This window comes from Macrobrachium nipponense, chromosome 20 (assembly GCF_015104395.2).
Source record: "Macrobrachium nipponense isolate FS-2020 chromosome 20, ASM1510439v2, whole genome shotgun sequence".
Classification (NCBI taxonomy): domain Eukaryota; kingdom Metazoa; phylum Arthropoda; class Malacostraca; order Decapoda; family Palaemonidae; genus Macrobrachium; species Macrobrachium nipponense.
This window is the reverse complement of record NC_061089.1, coordinates 65,422,690-65,443,004: the sequence shown is the minus strand read 5'-3', so window position 1 is coordinate 65,443,004 and position 20,315 is coordinate 65,422,690. Positions and strand designations below refer to the sequence as shown.

Below are 20,315 nucleotides of genomic sequence, written 5' to 3'. Positions count from 1 at the left end.
TTCACTGTGTGCGCTTCAACACGATTCTTTAAGATACTACCAATGTTTTCACACACATTAAGGGGGCCGGCCGGAACCCCTATATATGGTGGTATAGGGCGAAAAATGTAAAGTCATGAAAAAATTCATGGAGCTTCATATGGCAATTGAGAATACGTATACAAAATATTTCGTCAAAATTCCTCTTACTTTCGTAGTTACAGGGTAATTAGTAAACATAACTCAATAAGCCTAAAACATTCATCCGTACAAAAAAATGCTCTATTTCTGCTGTTATCGTAAATTTTGATAATTATTGGCAAAGAAATTGTGAGAAATGGCATCTGTAGAGATTCCGTGGCTCGCAGAAACTATCTGGTTCAATCATGAATCAGTTGGACCATAGACTTCAAGTAGATTACACGTTCGAGTTTCACCTCGTGACATTCGCTTGCTTTTACGTATGTTTATGTATGTTTCGGCAAGAAGTTCATCATGCCAATGAGGAAAAGACAAGGAAAACATACAGACAAAGAAAAATCGCTCAAGTATTATTGCAGAATATCATAATATACGCGTAGTTAGTGAAGAGAGAGGGGAGGGTTGCCTACTAACGCCCCCTTCTTGCCTGACAGCACACGTCACACTGTGCCCAAGGCTACGATCTTTGAGCAAAGAGATCTTCATTTATGATAAATAACATAGTTTTGGTTTTTTAATACCCAAAATGGAATATGAAATTCATAATAGTCATGATTTATTAAATTGTCTTTGTAAAAAGAGAGCACACCTTCGAGTTTCACCTCTGACATTCTCTTGCATTTACGCTTGTTTATCTTTGTTTCGGAAAGAATGTCATCATGCCAAAGAGGAAAATACAAGGAAAACATCTCGCTAACATACAGAAGAAAATTTGCTGTAATAAGCCAAGTTAGTGAAGGGGGGAGAGGGGGTCACGTAGGAAGGAGTGCCCCATCTTGCCTCAAGCAGTGCCCCAGGCTACGATATGTGAGCAAAGGGATCATCATTTATGATTAAATTATGATAAATAAAATAGTTTTGTACATGAACTTTCCTGTCAGACATATACTTAGCTTACGTCTCTGACGTCACGACAGAATTCAAAACTCGCGGCAAACGCGACAGGTAGGTCAGGTGATCTACCTTACCCGCCGCTGGGAAGCGGGTGTAAGAACCAACATACCTTTCTTGCCAGATTTTTTCTGTCGTCGGTGTCGACCACACCTGTTGTCGGTACCTCTTGACAGTTGGATTCTTTTCTCGTTTTCGCCCTGGATTGTTTCTACGGACTTTTGGTGAAGTACCCGATCTTTTGGCCTGGCATTCGCGATTTGTGGACAGTTATTTGACTTTTCTTTGGATTTTTCTTGGATTCATGATGTCTGATGTTGATACTAAGAAAACTGCTATGTTTAGAGTTTGTTGTATGACTGAGTGTAAGGTGAGGCTACCGAAAGCTGCTGCGGTAGACCCTCACACGGTATGTTTGAAGTGTAGAGGGAATGAATGCACCTTTAATAATCCTTGTAATGAATGTGAAAAGCTGAATGAGGATGAATGGAAGTCTTTGTCTTCCTACTTGAGGAAGCTTGAAAAGGATAAAGTTAGGAAAGCTTCTTCTAGGAGCAGTAGTAGATCTCGTATTAGCGAGTTGGATATAGATAATCCTATTTTAGAAGTAGCTCCTTTGTCAGTTTCAGCTCCTGCTCCCTGCACCGAAGCCGAAGATGCGCCTTCGGAAGTGGCCTCCATGAAAGCCACCATTCGCAGTATGGAGAGGAAAATCAAACAATTAGAAGGTAAGAGTGATTCCAATAGTGATTTGTGCAGTGAACCCAGTGCAGTGGAGGGTGCGTCTGATCGGCTCCCTAATGCTTCCAGGCCTAGACCTCTTCCAGACTCCCAGTCCCAGTGGAGGAGGAAAGTCGAAAGCCGCAGGAAGGTTAGGGAGCATCCCCACCGGTCAGGCGTCCCCTCGGTAGCTCCTGTTGATCGTTCCCAGGCTACCTTGGATCGCTCCAAGAGAGAAATATTGCGCCAATGCTTCTCGTCTTCGCCTTCGCCTTCTCCTAAACGAGGATGGAGCTCTTCGGAAGCCTCGCGCCCTTCGAAGAGAGCCTGGAACGCTCCCTGCGCCCGTCCATCCAGCCCTGAAGTTTTTTCGGAAGAGCCTGAGGTGGAAGCGAAGAAACGTAAGAGATCTCAGGAGTATCGTTCCCCGAGCAGAGATCGAGCCTCGTCACCTGTTCAAGAGTTTGTGAATTCTCCTGCAAGGGTGTTGGCTAACCTTCAGGCGCAGATTTCGGCTCTGGCTGGCTCTCTTTGCGTGTCGTCTCGTTGTAGGAAGGACGTCTCGCTTCCTGTAAAGAAGTCCTGGCTCCCCTCTCCTGACTCTCGCTATTCGACGGAAGCGGCCCGCTCACCTGTGCATTCGGATTCGCGCAGGAGACTTTCTGCTTCGGACAAGATCCCATCTGTGTCCAAGCGCCATTCGCCTGACAGACAGGATGTCTTTGTTTCTCCTTCGGACAAGGAGCAGACTGCTCGTAGGAGATCTTCACCCTACAGACGCTCTTCTCGAGACAGGATCGCTCCCCTTGATAGGCGCCAAGAGCCTAGTAGGCGCTACTCGCCTCGTAGCCGCTCCTCGTCTCGCCTCCACTCTCCTGTTGACAAGCGCCCTAAATCGGACAGGCGTCAAGAGCTTGTTAGGCGCGTTTCTCCTGGCAGGCGCTCTTCTCCTGACTTTCACTCTCCTCGAGTCAGGCGCCGAGATCCTAGCAGGCGCTTCTCCCCTTGTAGGCGCTCACCTAGTAGGCGCTCGTCGCCAGAGATCCTCTCGCCTCGGTTCAGGCGCCAAGAGCCTGGTAGCCGCTTCTCGTATGGCAGGCGCTGTTCCCCTGGTAGCCGCTCTCCTTTGGATAGGCGCCAAGAGCCTGATAGAAGTTCTTCTTCAAACAGGCGCTCTGCTCCTGACAGCCGCCTTACTCCTGTTAGGCTCCAAGAATCTGGAAAACGCACTCCTCCAGACAAGAAGGATGTTGCAAGTAGGCACGTTTCTGAAGCTTTGTCTCCAAGACGTATACGTCTTACTTCCTCTAGAGAGACTTTTAAGAATAGTCGCGCCTCTAAGGATCATGAGGGTTCTTCAGCTCAGGAAGAACAGGATCCCTCAGAAGAAGAAGGACCAAAAGACTCCTCTGTTTCCTCCTATAAGAGGTTGACAGATTTGCTCCTGCAAGAGTTCGGAGATATCCTTTCTCCTGTGGCTCCTCCTTCTCCTCTTTCTTTATTCTCCACTTCGAAGACGTCGAAGGTTTCGTCTTGTGTAAGGATGAAACCTACTGTTTCCATGAAGAAGGCGCTTAGAGGTTTTGGGGAATGGCTCCTTTCTAAGGAAGAGAAAGGGAAGACTGTTTTTTCTTTCCCTCCGTCTAAACTGACTGGCAGATTGGGATTCTGGTACGAATCGGGCGAACCTTTAGGCCTCGCTCTCCCTTCGTCTGCAGACTCGAACTTCTCTTCATTGGTGGATTCTGCTCGTCGTTCCGCCCTCTTGTCCGCCAAGACTACGTGGGGGATGAACGAACTTGACCACCTACTGAAGGGAATGTTCCGAGTCCTGGAAGTTTTCAACTTCCTTGATTGGTCTTTAGGAGTTCTGGCTAATAAGACCCAGACCCCTGATTCACTGTCTCCTGAAGATCTTAACTGCGTCCTCACTTGCATGGACAAAGCAGTGAGAGACGGATCGAGTGAAGTCTCCTCACTGTTTGGAGCTGGAGTTATTAAGAAGCGGTCTGTCTACTGTTCGTTTCTCACTAAGGCAGTTTCACATGCACAAAGGGCCTCGCTTATGTATGCTCAACTCTCTCCTCTTCTGTTCCCCAAGAAAATTATTCAAGATGTCTCGAGTGCCCTTTCAGCTAAGGCTACTCAGGACATGTTAGCCCAGGCGGCCTGGAAACCTCGCTCTGTCATCCAACCCAAGGCCAAGAAAGAGACTCCTTTGAGGCAGGAGCCCTTTCGAGGAGGACCCGCTGTCAGAGGTTCTTCAACCAGAGGAACTAGACCTTTTAAGAGAGGTAAAACCTTCTCTAGGTCAGTCAGAGGGAAGAAATAGCGATCAAGGACTCCAGACATCAGTGGGTGCCAGACTACTGAAATTTGCCGACGTCTGGGCCCACAAAGGGGCAGACAATTGGTCCCTATCGATTGTCAGCAAAGGATACCTCATTCCCTTCTCGTCAAGACCACCATTGACGACAACTCCGAGGGAGTTGGTGGCCAAGTACAAGGACCCCATCATGAATCAAGCCCTTTCTCTAGCAGTAGATCTCATGCTAGAGAAGGAGGCTATAGAATTAGTGAAAGATCCCCGCTCTGCGGGCTTTTACAACAGACTATTCCTAGTTCAGAAGAACTCAGGAGGATGGAGACTGGTTTTGGATGTAAGCGCCCTGAACGTCTTTGTGGAAAAGAGGAAGTTCGCCATGGAGACAACTTCCTCAGTGTTAGCGGCTCTTCGTCCAGGGGACTGGATGGTGTCTCTAGACCTTCAGGACGCTTACTTTCATGTGCCGATCCATCCTTCTTCACGGAAGTATCTACGATTCATGATGGGAGGAAACATCTTCCAATTCAAGGCCTTGTGCTTCGGCCTATCGACTGCACCCCAAGTTTTCACGGGGTTAATGAAAAACGTGGCGCAGTGGCTACATTTGGAGGGAGTGAGGGTGTCGCGTTATCTCGACGACTGGCTAATCAGAGCAGAGTCTCAAGAAAGATGTCTGGAGGACCTTCAAAAGACCCTTACATTGGCAAGTTCTCTGGGACTTCTGGTGAACTTCCAGAAGTCTCAATTAATCCTCAGTCAAGAGCGGATCTATCTGGGGATTCGGATAGCTTCTCTGGCTTTTCGGGCTTTTCCGTCGCCAGAGAGGATAGCTCGTTGCTACGAGAAAATAACGACCTTCCTAGAGAAAGATGCATGCACAGCGAGGGAGTGGATGAGTCTGCTGGGGACACTCTCCTCGTTGGAGCAATTCGTTTCTCTAGGAAGGTTGCATCTCAGGCCTCTACAGTTCTTCCTATACCAGAACTGGAGGCGTCTCTCCCTAGATCTGGAGTTCTCCTTCAAGATCTCAAGGGGAATCAAGAGAGACCTTCGGTGGTGGAACAACCCACTTCGTTTTGTGGAAGGAATGTCTCTTTACATGCCGAACCCCAACCATGTGTTGTTTTCCGACGCATCGGAAGCAGGTTGGGGAGCGACGCTCGGGACAAGAGAAGTGTCAGGCACCTGGAAGGGGGATCAGGTGTCCTGGCACATCAACAAGAAAGAGTTGATGGCAGTCTGGATGGCATTGAAAGCCTTCGAGCCCCACGTCCGAAATGCAGTAGTGCAGGTCAATTCGGACAACACAACAGCCTTGGCGTACATCAAAAAACAGGGGGGGACGCACTCCTTCTCCCTGTACGAAACAGCAAGGGATCTTCTGCTGTGGTCTCAAACAAGGAAGATCAGTCTTCTCACCAGATTCGTACAGGGAGAAAGGAACGTCAGGGCCGATCTCCTGAGCAGGAAGAATCAACTCCTGCCTTCCGAGTGGACCCTCCACTCAGAGGTATGCCAAGACCTGTGGAGAAGATGTGGCAGACCTCACATCGACCTCTTTGCAACAGCAAGGAACGCAAGAATCGAACTTTACTGCTCCCCGATCTCAGACCCAGGAGCAGTATCAGTGGATGCGTTTCTCCTAGATTGGACAGGTCTAAACGTCTATGCCTTTCCCCCCTTCAAAGTACTGGGACAAACCCTCAAGAAATTTGCTATCTCGGAGATGACAAGAATGACGCTAGTAGCTCCGTTCTGGCCCGCCCAAGATTGGTTCACAGAGGTACTGGAATGGTTGGTGGACATTCCAAGAGCACTTCCACAAAGACAAGATTTGCTCAAACAACCCCACTTCGACAGGTATCACAGAAACCTCCCCGCTCTCAATCTGACTGGCTTTCGACTGTCAAAAGTCTTGTCAGAGCGAAGGGGTTTTCGACAAAAGCTGCTAAGGCTATCGCCTCAGCTAGAAGACCTTCGACCCTTAAAGTCTACCAGTCGAAGTGGGACGTCTTTCGCCGGTGGTGCAGGAACCAGAAGTTTTCCTCTTCCAGTACCTCTGTGAGTCAGATAGCAGATTTCCTAGTTTTCCTCAGAGAAAAATGCGGTTTGGCAGTATCTACTATCAAAGGATACCGGAGCATGCTGGCTGCTGTGTTCAGACATAGGAATTTAGATCTTTCGAATAACAAAGATCTTCATGATCTATTAAGATCTTTTGAAACTTCCAAGAAAACTTCGAACGAAGTTCCAAGTTGGAATCTGGACGTGGTTCTTCGTTTCCTGAGGTCCTCTAGGTTTGAACCACCACATTTAGCCTCCTTCAAAGATCTTACGAGGAAAGCTCTCTTTCTCATGGCTTTAGCATCCGCTAAAAGGGTTAGTGAGATTCATGCCCTAGAAGGAAGGGTAGGTTTCAAAGGAGATTCCGTGGTTTGTTCCTTCCTTCCTTCGTTATTAGCAAAGAATGAGAACCCCTCAAATCCTTGGCCAAGGAGCTTTGAGGTTCGTGGATTATCTGCCCTAGTAGGGGAAGAACCTGAAAGAACTCTTTGCCCTGTTAGGAGTTTAAAATACTACCTTCAGAAGAAGAAAACCCTTAAGGGCATTGAGGACAGACTATGGTGCTCTGTAAAGGACCCCAGCAGACCATTGTCGAAAAATGCGCTGTCTTTCTTCATTAGAAGTCTTGTGAAAGAAGCACATAGATCTTGTAATGAAGAACATTTCAAGCTCCTAAAAGTCAAGGCTCATGAAGTGAGAGCCATTGCCACTTCCTTGGCCTTTAATAAGAATATGTCCCTTCAGTCTGATGAAAACTACATTCTGGAGATGTAATTCAGTATTCGCCAACCACTACCTAAAAGACGTCAGTATTACGTATGACGAGTGCTTCGCATTAGGCCCGTACGTATCGGCGGATTCGGTGCTGGGGCAGGGAGCTGGAACATATCCTTAGTAGTTTTTTCCCTTGTTTTTGTTAATTGAGTTCATATGGTTGTATGAAAAATGATGCAGGTAGGCATCTTTTTTCGTTTCGTAATACTAATAACTTTAGTTTGGTTAGGTGATCGGATTTGGTTTGAAGCTCCCTGCGTTGGTAGTGGACAGGTTCTGTCATAGAAGAGGGCGAACCCCCATTGACATGATCCGACTTGGATTCTACTAAGTAAGCGGATATCAAGTCCCGTTAGTAGACCCAAAGAGTCTTTTCAGCTGTAGGTCACGCCCTCGCTGTAGCTCTTATGGCTATGCAGACTAATACAGTATCTATGAAGTCTTCAGCCTAAACAGATAAGAACCAAGGTTATTTTTATCCTACAACAGGTGTTGTTTACCTTTTCTTTGTTATTTTCTGTCTTGTACCCTCCACCAAGGGTGTCAATCAGCTAAGTATATGTCTGACAGGAAAGTTCATGTACAAAAATGATATTGTTATTTTACAATAAAGTTTTGTACATACTTACCTGGCAGACATATACGATTGATGGCCCGCCCAGCCTCCCCTCAGGAGACAGGTATAAGAGAGAAAAAATCTGGCAAGAAAGGTATGTTGGTTCTTACACCCGCTTCCCAGCGGCGGGTAAGGTAGATCACCTGACCTACCTGTCGCGTTTGCCGCGAGTTTTGAATTCTGTCGTGACGTCAGAGACGTAAGCTAAGTATATGTCTGCCAGGTAAGTATGTACATAACTTTATTGTAAAATAACAATATCATTTTTGGTTTATTAATACACAAAAAAGAAATATACATTCATAATAATCATTATTTATTAACATTGTCTTTATAGAAATACGAAGGAAAACTTTGAACGCTCGTATCTCAAAACTATACTTATTGACCTTCAAAATCTATCTTCTCACTTAGTTTTAAAGCTATAACATTGGAATTTGGTATATAACTCAGAAAGACATTATAGAACAATCAAATAGAGCCCTTTTTTCCAATGTTTGTTTCGTCTTTTTTTTTATAAATTTTTTTCTCGTGATTTATAGGGTTTATTTTTTTAGCATATTGAAAAATTCATATCTAGCAAAAAAATTACTTTTAGAAAAAAAACTCTCCATTTGATTGGAGGTCTACATCAGGTCTATATATGGTAGTAATCCCAGGTCTTAATATTAAATATCAAGGGAGGAGATAGAATTTGAAAAATGGTTATTTTCGGGATAAATTGCCCTGGCGTCACAAAACCGAAGGTCAGAGGCGAAAATCATATGCGGTTTGGACATGTCCCAAGTCACCTTATTAAGTGGTATGAATGTCAAAGTCCTGTCATTAAAAAACGGCATTAGCCGGCCGGCCCCCTTAAGGTCAGGGGAGCTACCTGGAAATTCACTTGACAAGAAGAAATCGATACCACTGTTTTGAAGCAGCTCGTGTCTGAAGAGCCTTGAAACATGGTGCCTTATCATGCAAAAATGTAACTTCTTCAAGAGATAACACATTTTCAGGATCTTTGAGGAAAGGAAATACTCCACCAGTTAGCACAGTTTCTCTGAAGTATTCGCCATTCCATGACTGTCCTTTTTCTTTGATGATCCACATTAACCATTTGGCTGTGAAACAGAAAAATTCCTAAACATTCAGGAATTTTCACAACTTGGCGATACCGCACATCATCGCTGATATCATCCAACTTTACAGCCCAAATGATGTCATTTTTATGATTTGGCTTCCTGACTGTGTAAGTGAAGAATTCATCTGATGTGGCAACATGGAGAAAGTTAGCTTCATCCCAATCTTTAAGAAAACAACCACAAAACCATGCACAGTCTTCTCTCTGTTGCTGAGTGATGTTGGGCTTGTTGATAACATGAAATGGCTTGATACCAGAATTTTTCAATTCACGATATACAGCACTATAACTTCTCTTCTTTACCCTTTTTGTTTCTAGTTCAAGCACCAATTTACGTAAACACTTTCCTGGTCTACCCACTGCCTCAGCTATGATGTCTTTTGACTCCTGAGAAAGGACTTCAGGCCTTTCAAAATTCTCACTCTTTTTGCAATGACAGCCATATGGATTTTTGTTCCAGTTTCTTTTAACAAAGGATTCATCTCTTTTTAATGTACATAGCTATCCAGGAACATAAAATGAAGGATGCGCCAAAATGAAGGATGCGCCAGCATCCCTGGCCTATCTGAAGGTTATAGCCGGGATTCGGTCAATCCATCTGATTTCCTCCCGAGTTGTTAGCCATGGCTGTATCTGACTCCGTCACTCAGTCTGAAAATACAAGAAATGTAAAATGAAAAATAGCTTAATAGAAACTTAAGATAATGTACTTGGAGATAGGCTATAGCAGAAAACTTCATAACTTTCCATTTGTTCTGTGGAGGGGGGCCTCTAATTACAAAAATCCGGTGCTATATGCAGGTCTTAATCAGTAGTATTGGTGTCATCAACTCTCTAGGTCTAGGTCCAGGATATAAAAAATCGACCTGAAATAGGATGCAGGTTTTGCAGATGTTAATACCACTTATTGATGCAATATTCTATACAAGATTTGCAAAGTATAAAAGTTAAATTAAAAGTGAATCAGATATTTTAAGTCTTCACCAACGTTAAATTTATCTGATGAAGGTGCTTTCTTATTACTGTTAATGAATTTTCCCAATAATCAAGTGAATAATCCATTATTGCTTCACAGCAGTAACTTGTCATAGAAAGTGCTAGAAGGTACCAAGAGAACATTTCCAAGTTACGCGAGAAATAGAAGCATAATATGTAATTTGAAAATTGTCCTTAGGAAATATTCCTGATTGACAGATAATTGAATTAAAATATCTTGAAATTTGAATTGAAGTGTTTTTGTTGAATCAGTGAAAGCTTGATGCTTAAGGTTCAGTGGATGGAGCTTAGCCTGTAGATTATGAAGTCAGCCTGGTGTGATGGCAACTTAACATTCATTTCCTTTTATCTAGGATTAATCCCTGAGAACCAGTTGTAATTATTATACAGAAGATAGTCTTCAAAAGTAGAAACATTAGATCATTCAAGAGAAGCAAAGGAAAAGTATGTAGCACAACATCTTTTACCTCTGATTTCATTCCAGTGAATATTTTTTTTACAATATTTATGATGTCCTGTTGCTTGAAAGTATGTAGATATGCATATTTACTCCTCTTTTTTCCATTTTTTTCTTCAAACAGGCGATTATTTGTTAGATATAGACTCTGGACGTTATGCTGACATCCGTGATCCACCCTCCCAGCACTTTACCATCATCTTCAATACTTTTGTCATGATGACTCTCTTCAACGAAATAAATGCACGGAAAATTCATGGGCAGCGCAACGTTTTCCAGGGATTCTTTACAAATCCCATTTTTTACAGTATCTGGCTTAGTACATTGGCAAGCCAGGTAAGTGGATATTTGGTGTTATTTGTTATTTTTCTGTATGTGAGCTTTTATTTATTTTTTTCACCCATAACTTATTTCCAGTAGGAAGGTTTGACTCCAGAGATGAGCAAGACCGTAATACCTAATACTTGCATTCATTAACAGTTTAAGGAAAGATATGATCCCTGTGTATTTCTTTTATTATGAATTTAGGAGTGTCCTTTATTTTTAACCTTGGCCTTGCTGCGCTCTAGTTATCATGTCCAGTGTATTTATTCTTTTGAGCTGCAGCAGCTCGTCATCACACTGTATTTCCACCTTTATTGGCTTAGGATTGTGCCTTAAACCTTGACTACTAAGGCCTACTTGACTGAGATGTTAGCATGACCCTTTTCTGGAGTAATTTTATCTTTATAGTTTCTGCATCTAATGAATTTGCTTAGAACAGTATTGGTTCAAATGTTGAATTATGTTGAATCTGTGGTCATATGGGTTTGAAAGACAACAATGACGCTGATAATATACTAAGGAGGTCATAAGTACTGTAATAACAAGATCAAATATCCATTCTTAAACATTTTTTTACAGTTATACGTATGATAGAATTATTTTGATTGTCCCCTATTTAAAGACAGAATTATTAATGCTTTGAACCTTTTAAAGTATTTGATTAAAGTGATTAAGTTTAAAAGTTACTCACAGTACCTTTCTTCCAAATAAATTAACTATGAGTGGCAGTTTGTTTAATTGGGGAAACTAATCTCATGATATGGATTTTTATGACTAGGAAACATTTTTTATTTAAAAGTGTTGTTTTCTTTTCTTACAGATTGTGATAGTGCAGTTTGGTGGAATGGCTTTTTCTACAAGGGCCCTCACATTAGAGTTATGGTTATGGTGTGTTCTTTTTGGGAGTGGAGTACTTCTCTGGGGGCAACTTGTTACGTCCATTCCCACCAAAAAATTACCCAAAAATGTATTCTCGTAAGTGATTCTAGCTCTTTTTAATGTCTGTTACTGTTATAGTCTCTCTCTTATTTTAAATTTTTCTTTTTGATTTTTGAAAGTGGTTGCTTGACTATATAACAATTAACATTCGTGTGTCTATTCCATGATACTCAGCTTTACTCAGACTGGGCAAACTTTAAGGATGGACAATTTAAGGAAAAAACACATCAATGGAAAGAGGAAGATATGCAAATGGTCATGGTGAAGAAAAGAAATTCTGAAAATTTTTCTGTACAGTCCTACGGAAGTGCCCTCTTTTACAAGACACTTGTAAAAATATGCTAATTTTACTTATTTATACTTTTTTTTTCTAATAATTTATTTTAGTTCTTAGTTCCTCACTGGAGGAGTTGGTTCCGTACTCAACCATCTATCTGGTAGCCCAAGTTCCCTTCCCGCGATCCCCAGCGCGGAATCAGAGGAATTTGTTTCTGGTGATTAGAAATTAATTTCTCTATGTAATATGGTTTGGATCACACAATAAGCTGTAGGTCCAGTTGCTAAGAAACTAATTGGTTTCTAGCCACGTAAAAAATCTAATCCTTTGGGCCAGTCATAGGAGAGCTGTTAATTAGCTCAGTGGTCTGGTAAAACTAAGATATACTTAACTTTTTTACTGTAATTTTGTAAAAAAAAATTACAGCTCATACAATATCTTAACATATAAGAAATAAAATTATTAACAAATTCTGATTATATTCGTTGTAAAATATTTACGAGATTTACTGAGATGGGGAGATGCAGTAACATTTTATAAGATATACAGGATTTTTCTAATACTATTTCTTTGCAAAATTACAATTATAACTGACATTCGATCATGAGATAAGAACTAAAACTAACAACAACCCTTGGTATATTTATGAGCAAATGAATAAAAAGAGGTCATGGGTTAGAGAGGGTTAATACATTCCCCTTTGAAGTCTCATGGCATACTAATTGCCCTCTGTCCTGTACTGAGCTACTACAGTTGCCATTAGTTATTTTTGGATCATTGAAGTGATATGAAAATCTTTCCTGCTAAATTCATCCAAATTGTTCGGCACATAACATGTATTAATACTCATATGAGGTGTCCCTTCCATTAAAGGCTTTGTTCCAGCCTCGATTGGGAAAGTGACAGAATGCTGTGGTTTTATAGTTTTAGGGCATAAGTAGATGTTATTTTGTTTGCAGATTTTCAGTTAGTGTTATAATCTATTGAAAATATCTAGCCAGGAAGCTCATTAAGATGAATATGAACAAGTTATGCATATTAAAAGAAAAAAAAAGTTGTATACAGTAGTATTTTGTAAGTTGTCATTAAAATCTCACAAGACAGTAAGAAAAAGGATAGTTCTGCAGTGGCTATAGTAAGAAGAATTGGGTGTTGCTCTCTTGTGCTATGAAGGACTCGCACTTCTTGAATATCAAGTTCAGGTTTCTGATGTCACAACAGTGGTTGGTATTTTTGGGGGGATCAGAACAGCGGGGTTTTTATCCTTTACTGCTGTAGTGTGTTGCTATGCTGAGCTCACTTCCACATTGCTTCTCTCCCCTGATGGATCTGTAGCTGATGTAGTTTTGGGTTTGGTAGTTTGTTGCTGCATTGATCTGTAGGTCTTGGTGCCTCCTTTCCATCTTGAGATGTTGATTCTCCCTTGGCTTTAACCGCTGGTGCTTACACAATATAGTTCCAGCCTGCCCACAACTTCTTGCAGTTGAAACACCACTTCTCATCAGACAGCATAGTCAGCATTGGCCTTCAGCCCCTAATCAGTGCTTATCTTCCTGTTAGTTTGGCCACTGCTCTACTCTGGAAGTTCATCTCCCAGTCATTTTGTCAGCTGCTCTACTCTAGAAGTACTACAGTAGTTTCTGTTGGCTTCCCCCAAGTCTTGAGCTTTTTGGTATGGCGGCAGCGTTTCACCTTGCTGCCTTGTGATCTTGATTGTCTTGTCATGAGAAACTTAATGCCATCTTGTTTCTTGATTTTTGTATCTTGGGAAACCTGAGTGCTGTCTTGTGGTTCTTATTTTTTGTTTTCATGGGAGACCAGGGGTGGGAGGGTGGTTGTTCTACCATTGGGTATCTCCACTCAGTGTTGCTCACAAATGAGGTGTACCATTCCCTTAGTCTTGTCTGTCTTCAAGGGTTTTATAGAAATGTGGGTTCATTGGCACAGCGCCTTGGGTTGTAGTGATCTTCTGCTTCAGCTGCTTTATGCCTGTTCATAACAGGTTCTGCTCTGTAGTGTAGTCTGTTTGCCGATGTTCCCTGCCAGCCATTCGTAATTGCAAACAGTTCCTTGATGGTTTTGTGATGTCTATGTTATGAGGAGTGCCTCAAGAAGATCACTGCATCATCAGAGTTCTTTATTGGCTCTTCCTCAATTTTGGGATTTAAGGAAAAGAGAGCCAGGTCTTCAGCTTCCAGTCCAATGGTTCATTGGCAGTACTAGATTTTTATTTTGGGAACTGTGGTATTTTAAAGGATGTTAGTTTACCAGGGCTTATTTTTTTCTCTGTTGATCTGTAGACTAGAAGAGGAATACTCTTAGAAGACCCTAGATCAGCTACCTGAGAAGGAACCACCTTTGACCTCTTAATTGGAGTCTTATCATCCTTGCAACCAACTCGAACAGGCTGAGGAGATGACGAACTAGCTTTAGGACTCTGAGCAGAGTCCATGTATGTGCAGAGGAGGGTCACGTCTGAGTTGGGAAGACGTTGAAACACCTCTCTCACTCTCAGAAGATGAATCAATGAAGTCCTGGATCCTCCAATGTCTGTCTTGAGAATGAGGAGGAGGAGGAAAGGGTGATGGAGAAGAAGAAGGAGCCTGCAAAGCTTCCTGCTAGAAACTCCATGATACTTCTCGTGAAAAACAATCCAGCCTATCAATCATATCCTGAAAGAATGCCTCCCATGGGTTGACAACTAGCTGGGATGATGTCATGGACAAAGTTGGGTGAGATGTAATGGCAACATGAGGTGGGAGTGACATTACAGGCAGAGAGAATGCTGGAATTGATGTCACAGCATTTGGACTAGCAGCCGAGTTGATGGCTTCACTGATGGTGAGATAAAGGGTGACCCAGGATGCAGAATAGCTACTGATGACATCCCGCTAGTTGGCAGCACACGAGACCCAAAGTAGTGGAGCCCAGGAGGAGTGGGATTGTTGGGGGAGGTGATGGAGGAAGGTGAGCAGACATAAAATGCGACAATATGTCTTTCAGAGAGCGGGTACCCCGCAGGCCCAAGGAAGCCCACACAGCTGCCATCTTGTGCGAATCTGTATTTAAAACAAGGGACAAGATGAAGCTGCCTCTTCTCCCGAGAGGGGGATTACCTCCTGAGAGAGAGAGGGGGCAGCGTTATATATAAAATTACCTTGCACGATTCCTGATATTACTTCCAAAGATGAATCAATGGCAGAAAAGGAAGGAGACAAAGTGTCAAAGGAAGATGTAACAGAAGGAAACATTTTGGAAAAAGGGGAAGCAGAATCATCCACTTGGGGAGGTGTGAATCCTTCCTAAGTAGGATAAGAAGAAAACCTACAATGCTCCCTCTTCTTGTAGAAACTTTTCCACTGCGACACAGACCAGGAACGACATTCCGAGGTTGGGTTAGTGATATTGCAAAAATTAGAACAGTACCTACTGTAAGTGAGCGCCTCGATGGCATGGTCGGTATGGTGTTGGCTTGCCACCTCAGTGGCCCCGAGTTTGATTCTCAGGCATTCCATTGAGGGATGAGAGATGTATATTTCTGGTGATAGTTCACTCTGGATGGGGTTTGGAAGTCAGGTAAAGCTGTTGGTCCAGTTGCTGAATAATCATGCAACGTGTAAACACCATACAAACAAACCTACTCAAGTGATATGGGGGTCAGTCAAGGGGGAAGCCAAAAACCTCAAACACAGGAACCCTGGAAGGGCTGGACACATGCGGTGACAGGGCCTAGGCTTCTTGGGGGAATCGATGATAACACACAAGCAGTCACAAACAGTCAGAAACACAAAAAGCAGAATTAAATCATGGGCTAAGCAAAGGAACTGGCTTGGGAAGGAGGAGAGCAAAAGCAAACATACAGTCTCCAGGGCAGTTGAAGAAAGACTAATGCACGACGGATTTCAAGCTTGGTTGGTGACCACCTCATATATGCATGAGTTGCCAGATGCCACAGATTCCTTGCATTACAATCTTTGATTGTTTTTAACTGGTTTCCTGCTGGCACTAGAAGATTTATCCTATTGTTAAGACTGAAGGTTTGTTAGCTATGAAAAGTACAAGTTTATTAAAAATTTGTCATACTTATCATAAAAGATGTACAAAATCATATGTGACTGTGGTGACATCACATGCAGCTAACTAGGGATTGAACGAGGGAGCGTTGATATTGTTAAGGGAGAGAAAGAGAAGAAACAGCTAAAATATTACAGTGTGTATGTAAAAGCAGTAAAAATTCACATAAAAAAATAAAAGGTTATTTCACAGTAAATTTAACCGTTAATGGAGGGAAACTTTCATATGAGTAGCAATAACAGGTTTTGGGTAGTGGATGGATTCACTCATGGTGAGCATCAGTATTACGTGTCATAGATTTGAAGGAATCGGTTGGGGAAACAGATTCCAATACTACTATAGCCCATAAATTCAATAATGGCAACTTTTATAGGAGCCAAGTTCAAGGAAGCAGGTAGCTCACGAGTTAGTTCTGATCTTGACTTCAAAGGACCATGTACTGCCTTTCACATGACATCTTTTTGTAAGTTTGTTCATAAATACACCCAGAGGTTACTGTTGGTTTTAGTTCTTATGTTTTACAATATTATGTCAGTTATAATCATAATTTTGCAAAGTAAAGTGCAAAGAAATATTAGAAAAGACATGTATAATCTAAAAAGTTACTGCAACTTTGGTCTCAGTAAATTTACATTAATATTTTACAACAAATATACTCAGAATTTGTTACTGATTTTAGTTATTATCTGTTTTGATATTGTATGAGCTGTAGTTATAATTTTACAAAATAAAATAAAATTATTTATTAGAAAAAATCATGTATAACTTGGTAAAATTTATGATTGTCTTGTAAAAGAGGCCCCACAAGCAGTTGTAAATGTAGTCATTTTCAACTTCTTGTAGGAGGTAGGGAAAATGTTTTAGAATTTTTTTCGCACACCGCATGCATCTGCATATCTTCCTCCTTCCATTGATATGTTTATTTCTTAAATTGGTTGACCTCAGAGTTTCCCTGGCCTGTGGTGCTGCATATGGATTTTTTAGCCTGGCTCTTGAGGTTTAACATAATGATAAAATATAAGAATCAAATTCAGTACATTAACCATAATTTTTAAAGATTCTTAATGGAGCCAGTGTTTTGTGTGCTGAGTGAGATGGTATAGTTTAATGATAACCATATTCAACAAAATAAATAAAAGAATAAAGCTTTTTGCAAAATTTAGCATAAATAATGAACAAAATCATACCCCATTGTGGTGACACATAGCTAACTTCAGATAGAGCAAGGGAGCATTTATATTTTTGAGGAATAATGAATGAATGATTTTAAGTTATCAAGTGTCATGATATTGTTGAGGAGAGGAGAAAGACATTAAAAACATCACTGTACTACATAGGTATGTACAGAAAGGCAGTGTTCAGTGTGTTGAGTGAGACTATAGAGAGGAGAGGGAAGGGATGATGGTGGGTTATTGGGTGGGAGACGGGGGTCTGCTTCCCACTGACTTACCAGCTGGCTGGAATGATTCTTCACCCATTTCTTTCACTTACACTTGATTTGCCCAAATGACTTCTTTTGGTTACAGTAAGATACCTATCAAGTGACACTTGCTTTTTAAGATTTTTAAGCCCTGTAAAAGTAACTCGGCTCTATAATAAACACATTAGCGCTGCATTTGGCTTGTGTGTGCCTTTGATTATTTGTTTAAATGAGTTCCTTGTGAAAAGTTATTTAATCTCTCTTTCCTTTTCTTACTTGCATTCTTTGCTTGTTACTTATTTGTTTGCAAAATCCTCATGTTTATTTTGAATTCCGCCATTTGCCAACAGCAAGTTAATGTGTTGTGGCATAATTAATATCTCATTGCGCTTAAGATCCGAGTGTATACGTATCAGCAATCATACATGATGTTTACACTCTCTCTCTCTCTCTCTCTCTCTCTCTCTCTCTCTCTCTCTCTCTCTCTCTCTCTCTCTCTCTCTCCTTTGATTAACCTTGTAAAATGTGAATAAAAATTTATTTTATCAACCTTTGCCAACTGCAACCATTTTGGTTCCCGTAAAGGGTTGCTGTCTCCCCTCCCTCCATCCCAACTAGCTGCACACCATTTTCACTAAGGTTCCAAAACGTACAAGGAAACAAAATTTTTCTGAAATTTTACTTCGTATCACGTACTGTTCTATTACTTTACACTCTTAATTAATAATAGTAAAAATTTGAAAAAAGGGACTCTTTGGGTTAGCTGGAACAAATTATCCTGATTCCCTTTATTACTTATGGGGATATGTGTTTCATATTTTGCACAAATCACATTTCAGCCAGCCTTCTGGAATGGATTAAGTTTGAAGTCTGAGATACTACCCTATGTACATAGAAAATGGGCTCCATAGAAAAAGTATATAACAAGGGAGGTAGAAAATATGAATGAAGCAGCATAGGTGCTTGATCATGAATACAAGGTATCCAGAGGCAGTGTTGCTGTGACAAAGGTCTTAAATGGCACAATTTATATCCTGAATAATTCTTTAGCTTTGGATTCCATGCAATTTTGTAATTTGGAATATATTTTTGTAAGCATGCCACAGTTACAGTAAGATTATAGGATACCCTGGTAGTAGCACAGCCTAGTGGCTATTCTTATGTTTATATATGTATGTTCCGTCGAAGTATTAGTGTGAATGATAAGGGTTTATTGTGTACGCTGGTTTGCTATGTGCAAAAGTGTGATAATTTGCCTTCAAAGTAATTTGTGATTTCTTGCTATTTTCATGAGTCACTTCACAATGAAGCTTATTACAGTCCTACTTCTGAAATCCGGCAATCCATGGTCCAACAATCCCCCATAATCTGGGACTTTTTAATCAGCTGGTTTAAACAGCAGCAAGCACTGACATGAACAATTGAATGAATCGTTTATTAAGGTTCTGTAACAGTTGTTGACTTGTTAGAAATTGCTAATTTTTACCATAAATAAAAAGAAAATAAATCTTTATTCATTCTTCACTCATTGGAGAGGAAAGTGTTATGAAAATACGCCACTAATTGTACGTTTGTAGCTGTGGCTGAAGAAACAAAAATGTGCAGGCCACAAAGCGTTTTGGAAGAGGCAAAAGCAACATTTAGTACTACGTACTGGTGAAATCATACTTGTTCATACACGAAACAAACCTTCGGTCTTAACATTAGGATTTACTAGCGCCAAGCTGGAAACCGGTAGAATTAAAATTACACTTGTGAGATCCAGGGACTAATGGCATCTATACCAGGTCACGGGGCATGTATACCCAGAATGCCCACGGCTACCTGTGACCCATCAGTTATTTTCCTACCGCCTTTAAGATAAGACGTGTTACTGTCTATCTCATTTAAAGCCGGTTTTTCAGTTTGCCCGTTCTTTATCCATTTCATTTTTTATTTTTCATTCCTTTTCTTTCTCCAAGTGTGATCAGTGTGTGGTAAGAGTGTATACGTGGTATGATGGAGAATTTTGCCTCAACATCGGGATCGTCTACCGCTTCGAAGAGGAGACAAAGGAAATGCCCAGGAGTCAGTGGCTTTCCATGTTCTAGGTTCCTAACTTCGGTGTCGACGGATCCTCATCCAACGTGTAGTAGGTGCAGGGAAAACGTATGTACGGTTACTAATCCGTGTTCTGTTTGTCGCGGTTGGTCGGTGGAACAGTGGAAGAAGTTCTATGGGAAAAGCCAATACAAAAGAAAGGGGGTGACGCCATCTTTGGATGACCAAACCTTACCGGCTTCTTTTGTATCGGTAATAAACCAGGCTGCTCCATATGTTTCTCCACCTGCTTTTGAATTGTCTCATACCCCTTCGGTTTCTCCTAGCGGTTCTGTATCGGAAACGTCAGGAGGGGCCTTGGGTAATTTTATGAATAATTTGCACTCTCCTTTGTTCCCAGCAAGTAGAGGGGAGATCCGCCATCTTTGTTCCAGGCTCCTGCTACTCAAGCGCATAGGTTAGATGGTACGTGGTCAGCGCTAGGCCTACCAGGCGTACCAACCTGGATGGTCTGCTTGCGCATTATATGACGTCACGGTTCCAGCAGGATCCGGCAGCGCTGAATGTTCCTCATCCCCCGGGCTTGCAATTTATGGGAATTAATGCCGCGGCTTCACCATCCCACTCAGTATTTACAGCGATGCAGAACGTGGGAGGTAGTTTGGCAGCAAACGTGCGGTTGCCAGCAGAAACCTCTGTCTCTCCCTACGAGAGGGATGACGTCACAACATACGTCACACTCTGAGATGGCAGGCGTGATGACGTCACAGACCGATTCTCGGCCTTTTTTCGCTGCACCCAGACGCTAATACGCCTTCTGACCCGTCAATGCAAACTGTAATGCAGAAATTACAGGATATAGAGGAGAGAATGAATAATAGAGACAAAAAGAAAAAGTGTGATTCGCCTTCTTCGTCTTCTTCCTCTAGTTCGGCGTCATCGCTAAGTCCGATAACGTCACGGCGAGCGCCAGTCAAGCGTTGGAGGAGGATTCGGGAGTTCCTAGCGGATCCTCGGGCCAAGAGGAGAAGAATCAATTCTTCCTCTTCTTCGGACCAAGACTGTCATTTCCAAGTCAGCAAGAAGGTCGG

The 20,315-nt window shown here is 41.9% G+C and overlaps 1 protein-coding gene across 20 annotated transcripts in view; it reads left to right on the top strand.

The window, feature by feature from the left end:
* Positions 1–20,315, top strand: part of LOC135226765 (plasma membrane calcium-transporting ATPase 3-like) — a 538,460-nt gene that overhangs the window by 469,467 nt on the left and 48,678 nt on the right. For all 20 annotated transcript variants that reach the window (XM_064266580.1, XM_064266568.1, XM_064266575.1 and 17 more), the window contains 2 exons: positions 10,275–10,486; positions 11,295–11,449. In XM_064266580.1, coding sequence (XP_064122650.1) covers positions 10,275–10,486; positions 11,295–11,449 — 367 coding nt within the window. The remainder of the gene's footprint in view (positions 1–10,274; positions 10,487–11,294; positions 11,450–20,315) is intronic.